Source organism: Halichoerus grypus, chromosome 2 (genome assembly GCF_964656455.1).
Source record: "Halichoerus grypus chromosome 2, mHalGry1.hap1.1, whole genome shotgun sequence".
NCBI classification, from domain to species: Eukaryota; Metazoa; Chordata; class Mammalia; order Carnivora; family Phocidae; genus Halichoerus; species Halichoerus grypus.
This window is the reverse complement of record NC_135713.1, coordinates 176,368,559-176,387,321: the sequence shown is the minus strand read 5'-3', so window position 1 is coordinate 176,387,321 and position 18,763 is coordinate 176,368,559. Positions and strand designations below refer to the sequence as shown.

Genomic DNA, 18,763 nt, shown 5'->3' with positions numbered 1-18,763 from the left:
ATTCTTTAACACATTCCTGAATTAGCATTTATTTCCCTTGCCTGAACATATATATATTCTCAATATCTGAAAATTTCAGTGGTGATATCAGTAAAACTTTCCAAACAACCTCCATATCCACTGGTAGAGTATAGGGGATTTTTTTTTTCCTTCTACCCTCTAGGTTCTCAGCAAGGATTTATAACAAAAGAGAGATTAACAAGAGAAAAACAAACAAATTTATTAATATATGTATCATGGTAGAAACTCAGGGTTGAGTAACTTAAAGCCTGGCTAGAACTTGAGTTTATATAGCATCTTAACAAAAAAATCCAATACATTTTCAGAGAATTGACAAGACAAATAAAAAGGATTTTGAGTTTCTAGGGTAGATATATTCATGGGAAGGTAAATATATGGGTGAATAATGGAAGATAAAGGCTAGTCAATAGTTTGTTATGCAGAGTTCTGTGGTGCTGATAAGGGTCTAAAGTTGTTGGTGATTTATGTTTGTACAAATTTAAGTCTTGTTCCTAGGCAAATGGGAAAGGACAGAGTGCTTTTTTTGTATCTGCTTCATTTCAGTTGCCTTCAGTTAAAAATAATCCTTATGCCAAAGTGGCATATTTTGGAATGGTAAACTCTTACCTTTCTGGGAGAATGTTTAAATTAAAATAATTAAATTGTTGCATAGCTACTCAATGGAGCATTTTAAAACCATTTAAAATAATAAATAGAATAAGATTGGTGGATTATAATAATACCAATGTCATGGTTATGATATTGTACTGTAGTTTTACAAGAGGTTATCGGGGAATCTGGGTAAAAGGTGCATAAATCTCTGTATATTTTTCTTATAACTCCAAATGAATCTATAGTTATCTCAAAAAGTTTAATGAAAATATTTTTAAATCATAATTCTAAATTCTAAGTGTATTAACATGTAATATTTATTTTTTACTTATGTAAAAAGATCAGGTTAAGATCTGTAGGTACACTATATTATAACTGTATTAAATTATGCATAGGAAAAAAAGACTAGAGAAAGTATACTAACTGGTCACAATGGTTATATCTAAATTGTTGGATTTTAGATGATTGTCCTTTTCTTTACTTTTCATCATTTTGTAAATGTCTTCTATGAATACATACTATTGTGAAAACAATACTTTATCTTTTTTCTCCCAATCCTCAAAAAAGTGAAAGTTATCTTTTAAAAATACCTTTAAAAATCTTGATTTCTCAGCATGCCAATGTGAAGGAAAAGATAACCGAATTCCATTACTAAAGGAAGTTTTTGAGGCTTTTCCTAACACTCCCATTAACATCGATATCAAGGTCAACAACAATGTGCTGATAAAGAAGGTACGTGAGCCAATCCCTCTTCTGGGTATGTTGTATCGGATTTCACAAACTGAATAAGGCTACAGTAGGTGACTTCATAGATTGATAATATTCAAGGAAATGTGACACTCTAGGGATCAGTATTGTTTTAAATAATGCCCTGGTAGAAGAGATCACTTTACTGTAGGAAGGCCTATTTCCAGAGCAAGCTGTCCTGTCCCAGTCATGGATAAAAGTGAGCTCCTGTGAACCAGTTGTTTGGCATCGATATAATTAACTTCTTCAAATTTACTTGCTTCCTTTGTAGTTAGTTTATATCAAATGACTAAATAGTTGCCTTCTATTAGATAAATCATAGAATGGTAAAATGTAAGTAATTGCTTATATTTTATAAAATAATCTGAATTCACATATTGGTTCTTCCCAAAGTTTATATTATTCACTGGCAGAAAGTCAATTGTAATCCATTTTTTTAAAGATTATTTATTTATTTATTTGGGGGGGGGTGAGTACAGGAGGGGCAGAGGGAGAGGCAGGCTCCCCGCTGAGCAAGGAGCCCGATACGGGACTCAATTCCAGGACCCTGGGATCATGACCTGAGCTGAAGGCAGACGCTTAACTGACTGAGCCACCCAGGTGCCCCAATTGTAATCCATTTTTTAAGTGAAGTAATGTAAGCGGATTTACCAGTAGGCACATGCATGAACTTTTGCATTTTCACATGTAGGTTTCAGAGCTGGTAAAGCAGTACAGACGAGAACACATAACGGTGTGGGGTAACGCCAGTTATGAAATTGTAGAAAAGTGCTACAGAGAGGTAAGCTTCAAACATGATACGGAATGATCTTTCTTGCTGTTGTTGTGTATCTATAAATGTTATCACACTAATAATTTTTAAAAGTATCTTATTTCAAAGCCTTGATACAAAGACAGATAGTACTGGGTGGAGGCACCTAACCAGAAGTTTACTAATAGAGGTAATGGATTTAATAGAAATAATGTATGTGGGCTGGCTCACAGAATTCTTATTTTCACATGCTAATAATATTAATTGTTTGCCAACATTTTATTATGTACATTATGAAACAAGATATGATTCCTGTCTTACAATGTCTGTTTTTTGTTAGGTTATTGAAATTTTTGTGTAATTTTAAATTGAGGAAAGGATTTTAGTCCTTCAACTCTATAACTCAAGCTTCTTCTCTGTTCCCTACCTCCCAAACAGAATTAATCAGATTAAGCCAAGATCATAGTTATCAGGTGGTATATAAAAGTAGGGCCATCTACCCACCGAAATTTTTCTGTTTGAAGAAAATATATCTATAAAAAGTTAATTGGATATATTTAGACATGGTATGCTAAGCCTCTATAAGCAAGTTTAGCTATATACTATAGCTATTATAAGTATAGTTTATATACTTATATACTACAGCAAGTATAGCTAGGAGAATATGAAATTCAAAATGTTAAAAAAAAAAAACCTTAAGCATTAAAGACTCTCTCTCAGAATACAAGTGATAGTGCAGAAGAAATACTGTGACACAAATAGCAATTCAAAATACAAAGATTTCTTTTGGGAAGGCCTTTCTTCCTAGCAAAGAAGGCAGAAACATAGATCCAGAATTGGCACCATTATAATTAAAAGTACCGTTGAAGCCTTCATTAAGGCAAGTAAGTTTTATTTATGTGCCACAGGCTCTCTGAGATTCCAAGGTAGCTTGTGTACACAAGGAGAAAACAGTGATCATTGGGATAAATGGCTTCAGATGCTAAGAATTTAGTGCTAAGACTTTTCCATAACTAATCATTGTCTAAGGGTATTTTCACGTGTCATTAAAAGTGACTGTACGGGAGGCCTCATGGCCTGCTGGTTGTTATACATTATTCAAATGTTTTTTAAAAAATAAAAAATAGTGATAACAGCAAATGCTGGAGAAGATGAGGAGAAGCTGGATCTCTCCAGATTGCTGGTGGAAACGTAAAATAGTACAGCCACTTTCTTCATTTGTTGGGTAGATTTCTTACCAAACTAAACATACACTTACCATATTAACCAGTAGTCTCACTCTTGGGCATTTATCTCAGAAAAATGAAAACTTATGCACATAAAAACCTGTATATGAATGTTTATAGCAGCTTTATTTATTATAGCAAAATACTGGAAACCAACCAGAATGCCCTTCAGTGGGTAGATCTCTGAACAAACTGACATAACCACATGATGTAATACTCTTCAGCCATGAAAGGAAATGACCTCCTGACACCTGTAACAACCTGGACTGTCCTAATCCTCAAAGACATTTTGCTTAGTGAAAAAATTAACCTCAAAAGATTACATACTGGAATCTCTATATTGTGCACCTGAAACTAATATAACTATGTTAACTAACTGGAATTAAAAAAAAAAATTAAAACAAAGAAACAAAAACCAAAAACAAAACAAAAAGATTACATACTGTATGATTCCATTTATGTAACGTTCTCAAAACTATACACATGAAGAACAGATAAGTGGCTGCCAGGGGACAGAGACTGGGGGTGGGGTAGAGAGTGGGGGCAAATACAACAAAAAGGTAGGGGGAGGGAGTTCTTGGCTGTGATGGAACTGTTCTGTATCTTGATTGTGGTGGTGGTTACACGAATTGAAACACTGCTAAAACTGCACTAAACCTGGGCACCTGGGTGACTCAGTTGGTTAGGCATTTGCCATTGGCTCAGGTCATGATCTCAGGGTCCTGGGATTGATCCCCGTATTGGGCTCTCTGCTCAGCAGGGAGTCTGCTTCTCCCTCTCCCTCTGTGCTCCCTCTCTCACTCTCTTTCAAATAAGTAAATAAAATCTTAAAAAACAAAAACAAAAACAAAACTGCACTAAACCAAACACATGCACAATGAATGCAGATTTTAAAAGTGGTGAAAACTGAGTAAGATCTATAGCCTAATTAGCAGTGATATGCCAGGCCGGTAGGGTGTTAAAAAGAAAGGAGAGGAGAGGAGAGGGGAGGGGAGGGGAGGGGAGGGGAGAGGAGAAAAGAGAGGAGAGGGGAGGAGAAAGGAAAGGAGAGGGGAGGAGAAAGGAGAGGAGAGGAGAAAGGAGAGGGGAAAGGAGAAAGGAAAGGAAAGGAAGAAGGAAGGAATAAAGAAAAGAAAAGAAAAAGAAAGAAAGAAAGAAAAAAAGAAAGAAGGAAAGAAAGAGAAAAGAAAACAACCAAAAACACCAGTGATCTACCAGTGTCAAGTCCTGGTTTTGATATTGTACTACAGTTACATCAAATGTTACCATTTGGGAAAGGTTAAGGGTACATGGGACTGTGTTTTTACAACTTTTTGTGAATTTGTTGTTTCAAAATAAGAAGTCCACTTCTGGGGCGCCTGGGTGGCTCAGTCGTTAAGTGTCTGCCTTCGGCTCAGGTCATGATCCCGGGATCCTGGGATCAAGCCCCACGTTGGGCTCCCTGCTCGGCGGGAAGCCTGCTCCTCCCTCTCCCACTCCCCCTGCTTGTGTTCCCTCCCTGGCTGTGTCTCTCTTTGTCAAATAAATAAATAAAATCTTAAAAAATAATAATAAGAAGAAGTCCACTTCTGACTCAGAATCGCAGAAGTTTTCCCTTGATTCACATATTTTTCTCAAAGCCTCTGGCTTTCTGTCATTTTAGAATTTAAAAACTCCAAAACCTCCAGCAGTAATTTTCAAACATCATAGTAAAAATGTCTCAGTCATATTTGTTATTCATATTATGAACATGCCATATAATTAAGTCATTGATTTATAAGAATTTTACATTAGCCCTTTAATTCCCAAATGCTAGAAACTAAAAATATAAAAATAACTTGGCTAATTGAATTTAAATTAAAAAAACAAAAAAAAATATAAAAAGAAAAATGGGGCACACAGTGGGGAGGGGAAAACATGTGGCGCTTAGTCTCACGCAATGATTTTTAATTCATTCTTACTTAATGCAGTGGTTCTTAAGCCTGGCTGTATGTTGGAATCACCTGGAAAGTCTCAAAACAAAACAAAACAAAACTAATGCCTGGGTCCCATTCCATAAATTCTATTTATGTCATTCAAGTATAATTGAAACACGATGTGATATTAGTGACTCCACAAGTCTATACATTAGGCTGTGCTCACCAAAAGTGTAGCTACCAGCTGTTAACCATACAACACTATTACAATACCATTGACTGTGTTCCCTATGCTGTACCTTTTACTCCCATGACCTATTCATTCCCTGACTGGAAGCCTGTATCTCTCACTCCCCTTCACCCATTCCTCCACTCCCCTCCCCTCTAGCAACCATCAGTTTGTTCTCTGTATTTATGGGTCTGTTTCTGCTTTTTGTTTGTTTATTCATTTTGTTTTTTAGATTCCACATATAAGGGAAATCATATGGTATTTGTCTTTCTCTGTCTGACTTATTTCATTAGCATAATACCCTCTCAGTCCATCCATGTTGTAAATGGCAAGATTTTCAGATGTTCTAATTTAGAAGATACCCAGTGGCACCAGCTGTTACGTCAGTGGTGGGCCAGCATACCACACCCCGCCCTCTCCCGCCCTCTCCCACCCTGGGCAGCCTGGCATGGCTTTCCAGAAGTACCAGTTATTGTTTTTAGTTCTCTGGGTCCGAAGTTGTGTAAGTTTTGAGGGTCGGCCCGAACCCTGTTTTTCCCATAAGCTCTGTTACTCTTAGGGCATGAATTTGCAGAAATCAAGTTTTTCAGGGACTTGTACATTGTGTTACAGCTGAAACACCTGAATATAAATAAGCCTAAAATGTTACAAAGCGTCATGTGAACATAGGGGCAAAAGAAATCCTCAAACTTATTTACTCTATTCTTTTTTTAATAAAGAAGTGGGTAATTTAGAGGTAATATTTAAAATAAATTACTTTTCTGCATAACTTCTTCAATATATTACTTTTGTATAGAAAAAAATCAGCTTTAGGGCGCCTGGGTGGCTCAAGCCATTGAGCGTCTGCCTTCAGCTCAGGTCATGATCCCAGGGTCCTGGGATCGAGTCCTGCATCGGGCTCCCTGCTCAGCAGGGAGTCTGCTTCTCCCTCTATCCCTCCTTCCTGCTCGTGATCTCTCTCTCTCTCTCATGCTCTTTCTCTCAAATAAATAAAATCTTTAAAAGGAAAAAAAGGAAAAAATCAACTGTACCATAATTTCTGTTTGTTTTAAAGACAAATATAGGAGGGGTTAGGGAGATGGGGATATGAGGGGCCATTTGCTGAGCATAGAATTTCGGTTTTACAAGATGAAAAGAGTTCATATATATATATATATAGAGAGAGAGCTTGCATTCTAAGCGTTTTGGGATCTTGAACACATTTTGCAATAGAAATCTAAAATGGTGGCTAGATTCTTCGACTAGCTTACAAAATCCTATTTATATTTGATGCATAATGTAGTTGAAAGATGACATATTTGCAACAGTGTTTATATTTTATCTATACATATCAATATCATATCCTGCTTAACTAATATATAACTATATCTATAGATTGGAACACCTATATATCTATATGGATATATATGAATATATATCAATTTTTAGTTATATGTTTTTTAAATAGGAGTAAGGTTACTGAATATTTCATTTCTTCATTTCTTTGTCTTATTCCATTAGGTTCAGTATTTTTAATCTCTAGTGATAAGCACTATCACCAACAGACAGAAGTGGTGTTGCAAGCAGAGAATAGGGAATAGAGATACTTAAGTATCATCAATTAACAGCATAGAGCTCGACAATAAATCCTGACCCATTTGGCAAGGACTAGCCATTTTTAAATGTGGTGGGTTTGGAGATGGATATTGATAATTCAGGGAGTACTTTTAACGAATGTCCAGATACAGTCTTGGAAATTTTGAGGATGTGAAATAATCCTCTTCATTTGAGCAGTTGTAAAGTAACATAATATTGCTTGTGTCTTTTAGAATTCAGATATTCCTATACTCTTCAGTCTACAACGTGTTCTGCTCATTCTTGGCCTTTTCTTCACTGGCCTCTTGCCCTTTGTGCCCATTCGAGAACAGTTTTTTGAAATCCCAATGCCTTCTATCATACTGAAGTAAGTGGTTACTCTGTTTTCATCAGTTATCATTATAGGGGGACTAAGATCAAGGCTCATTAATATCAATGTAAATGATAAAGAATAGATTGCTATAGGGACGCCTGGCTGGCTCAGTCAGTAGAGCATGTGACTCTGGATCTCGGGGTTGTAAGTTTGAGCCCCACATTGGGGGTTTAAAAATAAAATCTTAAAAAAAAATAGATTGCTGTAGTTATTTACATGTTGGATTAACTGACCTGTATTAATAATACTTTTTGATATCATTAAGACACATTTTTCTAAAATGAGTAATATAGGATAAGTATTTCATCTGGACCCATTTCAGGTAACAATGACTTTCTGTGCCTGTGTACTCAGAATTCAGGTACAAAGAATTGAGCTTAACTGTTGAAGCTTAATAATTCTTTTATTCTAACATGTAATAGCAATTGCCCTCCAACTTCCCTAACTTATTTATACCTCAGTTGCAATATGCAGCTGAAATTCAATTAAACTCCAAATTCTCAGGGCACCTGGCTGGCTCGGTCAGAAGAGCATGCGACTCGATCTCAGGGTTGTGAGTTCAAGCCCCATGTTGGGCCTAGAAATTACTTAAAAAAAAAAATTAAATTAAATGTGATCTCACCTGCATGGAAACTTTTTTCATCCCCAAACAGAACTTTAAAAGATCAAGCTGAACATTAGTGCAGCAGTCATTAGGAAATATTGGTAAGAAAAACAATTTGGTTGGTACCGTTGTATTCAGCATTTATGTTTCATGCTTGTTTTCCAATTTGAGTTTCTTCATGATGAGCATGTTTATTTTATCTATTCCCAATTACATTTATGGGCAGTTTTTGTAGTTATTTCTCAGACAGAATGGAAATCACTTCTTGCCTACAAAGAAACCATTTTCATTTGCTGGATTAAAATGATTCCTGACCATTTACTCCTGAAATACTTAAGCTTCCTCTGGCTTGGCATGGACTGTTGTTCTTTCTGGATTATCTCCATGTGTTCTCTTAGAAGCAGGTATTACTGAAATACAGACAGATGAACAAACTTCATAGAATTAATCTTTTCTCTAAAAACTAATTGTGGATTAAGACAAGGTAGAATATTGTGTGTATTTTAATTTTTTTTTTTTTATGGATGACAGTGGGTACTTCCTAAGACAAAGTAATCATTTGTTTAATGACGTAATTAGTGTTTGAGATACTAAGTCCCTGAGATTCCAGAAGTTGCAAGCAGTACTTCCCACCTGGGCTACAGCGAGGGAAAAGAGGATTTTATTTAGAGAGCTTCTAATAAAAACTGAATTCAGAGAGAAAGGAAAAAAAAGGAATTTAAGTGTGGAGACTCAGAATTATTCCAAGAGTATAGACAGGACGAATTAGAAAGGAAACAAGAAGTGAAGCTCCAGGGGCAATGGAAATCACTGCGTGCTGTTAAACTTAGAAGCTGAGAAGTTTTGATAGTAGAGAGAGGCTTACCAGAGATTTGCTATGTGTACAACCCAAAGTTAATGACACAGGTAGTTGTGCTGCTCCAGGCATCTGAGGAAATTGAAGAAACTCAGCATAGGTCCAAAGGTCAAGTATAGAAAGGATAATTAAAAAGAACAGGGCCTAGGTTCCATATTTGCAAATCCAACAACGTGCTACATCATCACATTAATAAAAGAAAGGATAAGAACCATATGATCATCTCAATAGATGCAAAAAAGCATAGGGAAAAGACAAAGTACAACATCCATATATAATAAAAACCCTCAACATAGTAAAGGCCATTGAGAAAAACCCACAGCTAATATCCTCAATGGGGAAAAACTGAGAGCTTTTCCTCTATAGTCAGGAATAAGACAGGGATGTCCACTCTCACCAGTTTTATTCAACACGGTACTGGAAGTCCTAGCCACAGCAATCAGACAACAAAAGGAAATAAAAAGCATCCAGATAGGCAAGGAAGAAGTAAAAGTTTCACTATTTGCAGATGACATGATACTATAATAGAAAACCCAAAAGACTCCACCAAAAGACTGCTAGAACTGATATATGAATTCAGCAGTCACAGGATACAAAATCAATGTGCAGGAATCTGTTGCATTTCTATAAACCAATAAGGAAGCAGAAAGAGAAATTAAGGAATCACTCTCATTTACAATTGTACCAAAAACCATAAGATACCTAGGAATAAATCTAACCAAAGAGGTGAAAGACCTGTACTCTGAAAAGAAATTGAAGATGACGCAAAGAAATGGAAAGACATTCCATGCTCAGGGATTGGAAGAACAGATATTGGTAAAATGTCTATACTCCTCAAAGCAATCTACACATTTAATGCAATCCCTATCAAAATACCAACGGCATTTTTCACAGAGCTAGAATGAACAATCCTAAAGTTTGTATGCAACCACAAAAGACCCCAAATAGCCAAAGCAACCTTGAAAAAGAAGAACACAGCTGGAGGCCTCACAATTCTGGACTTCAAGTTATATTACAAAGCTGTAGTAATCAAAACAGTATGATACCAGCACAAAAATAGACACACAGATGAATGGAACAGAATAGAAAATCCAGAAATGAACCCATAATTATATGGTCAATTAATCTTTGACAAAGCAGGAAAAAAATAGCCAATGGGAAAAAGAATGTCTCTTCAACAAATGGCACTGGGAAAACTGGACAGCAACATGCAAAAGGATGAAACTGGACCACTTTCTTACACCATACACAAAGAATTTCAAAATGTGAGAACTGAAACCATAAAAATCCTAGAAAAGAACATAAGCAGTAACTTCTTTGACATCAGTCATAGCAACTTCTTTCTAGGTATGTCTCCTGAAGCAAGGGAAACAAAATCAAAAACTATTGAGACTACATCAAAATAAAAAACTTCTGCACAGCAAAGGAAACAATCAGCAAAACTAAAAGGAACCCACGGAATGAGAGAAGGTATTTGCAAATGACAGATCTGTTAAAGAGTTAGTATCCAAATATATAAAGAACTTATAAAACTCAGTACCCCAAAAATGAATAATCTAATTAAGAATGGGCAGAAGACATGAATAGACATTTTTCCAAAGAAGATATACAGATGGCCAGCACACACATAAAAAGATGCTCAACATCACTCCTCATCAGGGAAATGCAAATCAAAAGTATGATGAGATACTACCTCATGCCTCTCAGAATGGCTAAAATAAAAAGCTCAAGAAACAACAGGTGTTGGCGAGGATGTGGAGAAATGGGTAATCCTCATGCACTGTTCATGGGAATGCAAACTGGTGCAGCCACTGCGGAAAACAGTAATGAGGTTCCTCGAAAAGGTAAAAATAGAACCATCCTACAATCCAGCAATCATACTACTAGGTATTTACCCAAAGCATACAAAAATACTAATTCAAAGAGATATAGGCACCTGGATGTTTATAGCAGATTATTTACAATAGCCAAGTTATGGAAAACAGCCCAAGTGTTCATCAATAGATGAATGGATAAAGAAGATATGGTGTGTGTGTGTGTGTGTGTGTGTGTGTGTGTGTGTATGGTATGTTTATATATATATATAAACACAATGGAATATTACTGAGCCATAAAAACAAATGAAATCTTGCGTTTTGCAATGACATAGATGGAGCTAGAGAGTATAATGCTAAACAAAATAAGTCAAAGAAAGACAAATACCATATGATTTCACTCATATGTGGAATTCAAGAAACAAAACAAATGAGCGAAAGAGAGGGGCAAACCAAGAAACAGACTCTTAACTACTGAGAACAAACTGATGATTACCAGAGGGGAGGTGGGTGGGAGATGGGTTAAACAGGTGATGGGGATTAAGGAGTGCACTTGTTGTGATGATCACCGGGTGATGTATGGAGTTGTTGAATCACTATATCGTACACCTGGAACTAATATTACACTGTATGTTAACTAACTGGAATTTAAATAAAAACTGGGAAAACAAAGAACAGGGCCCAGGTCTTCAAATATTGAAAGGGGAAGAAAAAACATGCTTTTAGGGTTTTTTTAGTCACATTTTTGCCCCATGTATCTTTTAATTTGTAGTAAAGTTTGGTTGTATGTTTAAGTTCACTATATACTAGTGCTCACTTCAGCAGCACATATAGTAAATCTACTATATACTAAGTTATAGCAGACAAAGTGAGAGAAAGAAGCTTCACCAAAAAAGAGAAGAGACATGAGCCCCAGGCACCCAGGGTCTAGAAAGATTACTTTCATTATTTTTTTTACCTTTTAGTAGTAGTAGCTAAAAGTCGTCTCAAAATCAATAGAAACAGAGAACCCGGGGCGCTGGGTGGCTCAGTCGTTAAGCGTCTGCCTTCGGCTCAGGTCAGGATCCCAGGGTCCTGGGATCGAGCCCCACATCGGGCTCCCTGCTCAGCGGGAAGCCTGCTTCTCCCTCTCCCACTCCCCCTGTTTGTGTTCCTGCTCTCGTTATCTCTCTGTCAAAAATAAATAAAATCTTAAAAAAACCAAACCAAAACAAAACAAAAAAAAACAGAGAACCCAAATGGGTTTTATTTTAATTTACTTTTGGGGTTTTTTTTACAAGTATTTTTTAAGCACATACTAAGTGCAAGGCAACTTTGTTTTGGGACTCATTTTATCACAGTGATATACCTTCTTGTGTTTCTAATTTATGATTCAAATTTTTATTTTGCCTCAGGCTAAAAGAACCACACACTATGTCCAGAAGTCAAAAGTTTCTCATCTGGCTTTCTGATATGTAAGAATTTTAGTTTCTTGATTTACGAGTTATTGTTTTAGCTGAATCTATTAAATACTATGTTTATAATTTAGAGCAAGCTTTCTATATGTGATTTGTAACAAGGATGATAAGCACCTACTCTGTGGGTGGATGTATATGAATCATTTAGAACTACTTTAATTACTAGTCACAAAACCTTAAGAGGAATCTTGAGAGATAATCTCATCCAGCTTCAGGAGAAAACTGAATGCCCTCCTAACCAAAGGTAAATGATTAACTTAGGGTTATCTAGCTAGGTAGAAGAGGTGGTGGTATGTATAACCATTCCCTTCTACCTATTTGCTGTTTTCACTAACCTGCAGTCAGAGACATGGCAGAAAGAAGTGTGTATAGCAATACAAGTATATGTAAAAGTGTATATTGATTAGTGGCACATTTCTCTGAAAAATCTGCACGAAGACTTAATAGCAGACAGGAAGCCCCACGTTTAGGGTGGGCATCTCCTTTAAAGAAAATACTTTCATTTCTCAGACATGTTGAGTTTAATTTTAGGTAAATAACACAATGTTGCTGTGCTATATTTTGCTTTAAAATGGAACCCGGAATGCTTAAATAATAGTCCTAAATCACAACCTTTTAAGTTACTTAACCTCCTCTCTCAGAGAGTTGGAAAACTAGTTTTATCTTTTCTCTGTGCCACAGGGTTTATTCTTTTTTGCTCTATTCCTGATTTAATTTCTAGTTTTCAAGGATGCATTTTTAATTGGTGTTGAGTGCATATGATTTTTAGTTTCTCTTATTTCATCACTTTAATAGACATAAACAGAATAGAAATAATATGTATAACTTTCCAGTATAGTTTGTTCCCATCATGCTCAAGTGATTTATATTCTAAGAGTTCACTTTTAAGTCAATTATTTAGCACTTTAAAAAAAGCTGCAGTTTTCCTATTTATAGTGTAATCAATGGACATTAGGTTTCTAAGATAGCACATGAAAGACTAATCCATTATAAATGAACTATGATATTCTAGAACTTGGCCCAAGTTCACTGCCTTATTTTAAGTTGGAATGTCAGTCAGACTTCCCAGCTCTTTCTCACTTGTTATGGTGTCGACAGGGAAATCGAGGAGGCCTCTTGTCTACTGAGTGGCTTCAATAAGATTGGGTCTCTTGAGGATGTAGTTACAGAAGAAATAGGAGGTTCTGGTGGTCCACCAGCAAGCGGCCAGCCAGCAGTGAAAGGAGATCCAGCGGTTAGAACATAAATGCATCCACCGCAGTTATTACTTGAGGCCATTGCTTTATTGTTGCTACAGCATTGGGATTAAATTCAGTTAGGAATTACAAACTCTAAATGGACTAAATTAGGATTAAGGACTAAGAGTCCTTCGTTAGAGTTAAGAGATATCTAAATCTGTCCTGCTTTTCTTTTCCAGCTTACTAATGAGAAAAGCCTTGTTTGACCACCTCACTGCCAGAGGCATTCAGGTAAGTTTCTGGAATGATGCATTTTTTTTTTTTTAAGATTTTATTTATTTATTTGAAAGACAGAAAGAGACAGCGAGAGAGGGAACACAAGCAGGGGGAGTGGGAGACGGAGAAGCAGGCTTCCCGCTGAGCAGGGAGCCCGATGTGGGGCTCGATCCCAGGACCCTGGGACCATGACCCGAGCCGAAGGCAGACGCCCAACGACTGAGCCACCCAGGCGCCCGGAATGATGCATTTTGGAAACAGTATAGCTCACCAGTTTAACAGTAGTGTAAAGGGCAGGAACTTAATTTGGTTCCAACTCTGATGCTGCTGCTTTACTGGTTCACATATGAAGACCTTAAACTTAACAAGAAAGCATTGGCATTTTAGTAACTGGAGTCCACTTATGTATAGGTGACAGTAGCTGAAGCCAGACAGTGTATATTTAATGGGTAAAGTAAAAAAAATTTAATGGGTAAAGTAAAAAAAAATTCAAAGGGTTCAATGATTTCTTAAAATTACAGGTTTAAAAGGTTGTTTCTAAGTATGCTGAGATTGTAGTGTGTAAAGGCTATTATAAAATTTTAACCTTTCATCTCATACTTCTCATGCTTCTAATTTTCAGGTCTATATTTGGGTATTGAATGAAGAACAAGAATACAAACGAGCTTTTGATTTGGGAGCAACTGGGGTGATGACAGACTATCCAACAAAGCTTAAGGATTTTTTACATAATTTTTCAGCATAGAAAAGGAGGTACTCAGAAGCACTCAAAGATGAAAAGACCTAAAGAAAAACAAAACAAAACAAGTTTGCCATCATTTCCCTAAGCCATTTCCAGAATGGTAAAGGTTTAATCATTTAAGTTTTTATTACCTCATTTTTAAGCTTGTCTGAGAATGTAGAAACTATATATTGTATATTTATTTTAAAGAACATTGCATATTTTACATTTGTAAATTGTTTAGAAAGATAACTGGTTATGAGATGTAAGTAGATTATTGATCAAGAGTTCTGTATATGATGCAGTATTCTATTATAAGTAATTGTAAAATCAAAGACTATTGGATAAATTTGATATTAGCCTTCACTGGAATAAGATCAACTAATTAGTAAACCAAAATTATTGAAGGCCACTACAGCTATGCTGAGTTGTCTCGTTATTTCTAGGTACATCTTAGTTTAAAAGGAAAGAAAATGCAGTGGGAGGGGAGCTTAGAAATCAGTGATATAGTTATCTGACAAGCTGTACATTATTAACAGAAGGGAGGCTCAAAAAAAAGAACTGAAACTAATACTTGATCAGAAATAAAAACTGTAGACAATTAGATTTCTTGGTTGCTGTTGTTAATGGGGACATTCTGTTTGGAATCTTCAGGTGTAACAGTGTTACCATGTCCTTTCTTTTTGGTACACATTAAAATTGGACTTAAAAGACCCAAATAGTCATATATTTGTGTTTCCTCTAAACATTATGTTTCTTCTAAACAAAATTTTCCATTTTTTGGCAGTGACTAACTGTTTGGGCCTACATCTAGATTTTAAATAATGTCTTGAATCCTAATAATCATATGAAACTGACGAAAGTACATATCATTGTTTCTAATACGTATGGTATAAACCACCTGTTCTTGACCTTTAAGGTTTAATTCTTCTGAATTAAGTGGAAGCAGAATTTCTCAAAGCATTAGGCTTCACTTTCTCAGCTTTTCTGATATGACTCCATGTAAAATTTTTCTAATCTTTTTGACTAATTTTCATTATCTCTTTGGGAGGTAAATATACTCTGGAATAATAAGGGTCTTTTACCTGGATTACATCTCTCATTTGGAGTTTGCCAGCTAGCACCTATGAAGGATGATCATACTCCCACCACCTATCCCTTTATGACATAAATAACATTTGCTTTTTTTGTTTGTTTGTTTAAACTGAAATAAAGTTTTACAAGAACAAAATAAAGGTTTTTCATTGCTTTTTTGCAGTTGTAATTCCAAATATACTTTATAGATTTTGGGGAGGGCAGAATTTAATGAGGTGATAAATTGATAATATGAGTAAGCACACCTGAGATTTCTCTCTAGAGTAAGGAAAGCAAAAGAAAATATGGAAACACTCTTATGGTACAGAAGTTGCTTCTTGGCATTTGAACAAATAACTTGGGCAGGTAATCCATCAAATCAGTCCTTTTTACTTTCACTTACTGTAATTTACGGTTATAGTTGCTAGGGATTATTTTGATCACTTTGATATGATTCTTTTTGTTATTTCTTCTTTTTGTTACTCCTTTTTGAATTTTGCTTTGTTATGATTCAGAGGAACTCATACCAGTATATATTTTATGTCAACCAGTAGAAGATAAAGTACCCAATATGGTAAAGATGTTTAGAAAGTCATATTTTAGAAGTTTGCTAATTTTGGGATGCCTGGATGGGTCAGTTGGGTAGAGCATACAATTCTTGATCTCAGGGCTGTGAATTTGAGTCCCATGTTGGGAGTAGTTTACTTAAAAAAAAAAAAAAAGTTTGCTGCTCTTACAGTCAAGGAGACTTTAATTCACTTAATATAAGTATATAGTATCAGGCGCCTGGGTGGCTCAGTTGGTTAAGTGACTGCCTTCAGCTCAGGTCATGATCCTGGAGTCCCGGGATCGAGTCCCGCATCGGGCTCCCTGCTCAGCGGGGGGTCTGCTTCTCCCTCTGACCCTCTTCCCTCTTGTGCTGTCTCTCATTCTCTCTCTCAAATAAATAAATAAAATCTTTAAAAAAAATATATATATATATATAAGTATATAGTATCTATAACAAAAGAGTTGATATTCATGATCAGATAACATCTCAATACTGCTTTTCTGATTGGAGCATCACATTTTATCTATTTATTTATTTAAAGTAATCTCTATGCCCAATGTGGGACTCAAACTCCAAGATCCCAAGATCAAGAGTCACATATTCTACCAAGTGAGCCAGCCAGGATCCCCTGGAACATCACTTTTTTTTTTTTTTTTTTTTAAGATTTTATTTATTAGAGGGGCGCCTGGGTGGCTCAGATGGTTAAGCGTCTGCCTTCGGCTCAGGTCATGATCCCAGGGTCCTGGGATGGAGCCTCGCATCGGGCTCCCTGCTCCGCGGGAAGCCTGCTTCTCCCTCTCCCATTCCCCCTGCTTGTGTTCCCTCTTTCGCTGTGTCTCTCTCTGTCAAATAAATAAATAAAATCCTTAAGAAAAAAAAAGATTTTATTTATTAGAGAGAGTGCATGTGTGCGCAGGAGTGGGGCGGGGGGAGGGGCATAGGGAGAGGGAAAAGCAGACTCCCCGCTGAGCACGGAGCCTGATGTGAGGTTCGATCCCAGGACCCTGGGATCATGACCTGAGCTGAAGGCAGACACTTAACCAACTGAGCACCCAGGCACCCAATGGAGCAACACATTTTAAAAGAGCTTAAATACTCTTTCATTTTGAGATAGCTATTGCTAGGCATAGTGAACAGCATGGTGGGAAAGGCTGAGAAATGGTCACAAGATGTGATTAGACCCTTCTACTGGGATGAGGCTGGCAGTAAACGTGACAGGCCCAGCTATAAGTCTAGTCCAGCATGCCAACAGCAGCCCAAGTATATGGCAATAGGCAACAGTTGGCCAGACATTTTAGCAAGTAATTGACGTGAGGGAGTTTTTTTTTTTTTTTTTAAAGATTTTATTTATTTATTCATGAGAGACAGAGAGAGAGAGAGAGAGAGAGAGAGAGAGGCAGAGGGAGAAGCAGGCTCCCAAGGAGCAGGGAGCCCGATGCGGGACTCGATCCCAGGACCCTGAGATCATGACCTGAGCCGAAGGCAGACGCTTAACCATCTGAGCCACCCAGGCGCCCGACATGAGGGAGTTTTAATATGAAGTAAGAGCTTCCCTGTAGGACTAAAGTCCTGGTTGTGTTACCAAGGCAAAACAGAACACAAGGTACCAGAACTAGGACCCAGGTCTTGGAAAGAAGCTCATTTAATAGAACTGAAGAACAGAGTGATAACACTGGACTAATTATAGGAGTAAGATGCTACTGAGTCCTAGAACTATTAAATCTCTTGTTTCTGGCCTGAAGTGGTTCTAGAAATGGGAGTGGGGCCCTGACAATAGGTGGGCATCTAGGAGCCACAACTGTGGAGAAAGAATGGCCACAATGGGTTGGGAAAAGAGAACATAAAACATAAACTGTAGGGGGCGCCTGGGTGGCTCAGATGGTTAAGCGTCTGCCTTCGGCTCAGGTCATGATCCCAGGGTCCTGGGATCAAGTCCCACATCAGGCTCCCGGCTCAGCGGGGAGCCTGCTTCTCCCTCTGACCCTCTCCCCTCTCATGCTGTTTCTCTCTCACTCGCTCTCTAATAAATAAATAAATAAAATCTTAAAAAAAAATAAAATAAACTATAGGATGTTGTAGTATGGGAAATCATTAACATAGAATGATTCATAACATGAATGATCCTGCTTAGAGTTGTGCAACATGGTGGTGCTGGGAAGGTGCATTTAAATGATATATAAGGAGAGGCACCTGGGTGGCTCAGTCAGTTAAGCATCTGCCTTCAGCCAGGCCATGGTCTCAGGGTCCTGGGATTGAGCTCCATGTTGGGCTCCCTGCTCAATGGGGAATGTGCTTGTCCCTCTTCCTCTGCTCCTTCTCTCCACTCGTGCTCGCTCTCTCTCTCTCAAATAAATAAATAAAATCTTAACAAAAAAAAGAGTTCCAGTTGAAGGGAAGTCATGAATGCCAGGTTGAAGAGCTCTTGGGCTCTTTCAAATAGGTGGCTAAACTCAAGACATTAAAAACAACAACCAAAACTGCTAGGCAGTAATATGACATAATACTTCAGTACCAAAAGGAAAATGTAATTCGCCATCAGACCAGGCACCAAAATAAGATTAGAACTAAGCAGTCAGATCCAGGAATCAAAGAGATCAGAATGCTGAGAGCATACCAAGACAATTCCTAAAGCCACTAGTGATGTCTAGCTTTTCTAACTCTTACATAGCAGACACACTGGAAAGTGGGAACATCCTATAGTATGAAGGAAGGATACAAGCCTGGGCCAGAGAACAGTCCCAGAAGTCAGGTCAGAAGGCTAACCAGATCCAGTTGATCTTAAATTGCACAAAAATTAATTTGGCAATAGTCTACAGAATGGGAGA

At 37.1% G+C, this 18,763-nt stretch overlaps 1 protein-coding gene across 1 annotated transcript in view; it reads left to right on the top strand.

The window, feature by feature from the left end:
* Positions 1-15,549, top strand: part of GDPD1 (glycerophosphodiester phosphodiesterase domain containing 1) — a 47,235-nt gene extending 31,686 nt beyond the window's left edge. The window contains exons 5-10 of the mRNA XM_078064501.1: positions 1,226-1,344; positions 2,051-2,140; positions 7,269-7,402; positions 12,077-12,136; positions 13,557-13,608; positions 14,216-15,549. Coding sequence (XP_077920627.1) covers positions 1,226-1,344; positions 2,051-2,140; positions 7,269-7,402; positions 12,077-12,136; positions 13,557-13,608; positions 14,216-14,338 — 578 coding nt within the window. The 3' untranslated portion in view covers positions 14,339-15,549. The remainder of the gene's footprint in view (positions 1-1,225; positions 1,345-2,050; positions 2,141-7,268; positions 7,403-12,076; positions 12,137-13,556; positions 13,609-14,215) is intronic.
* Positions 15,550-18,763: the final 3,214 nt, after the last annotated feature.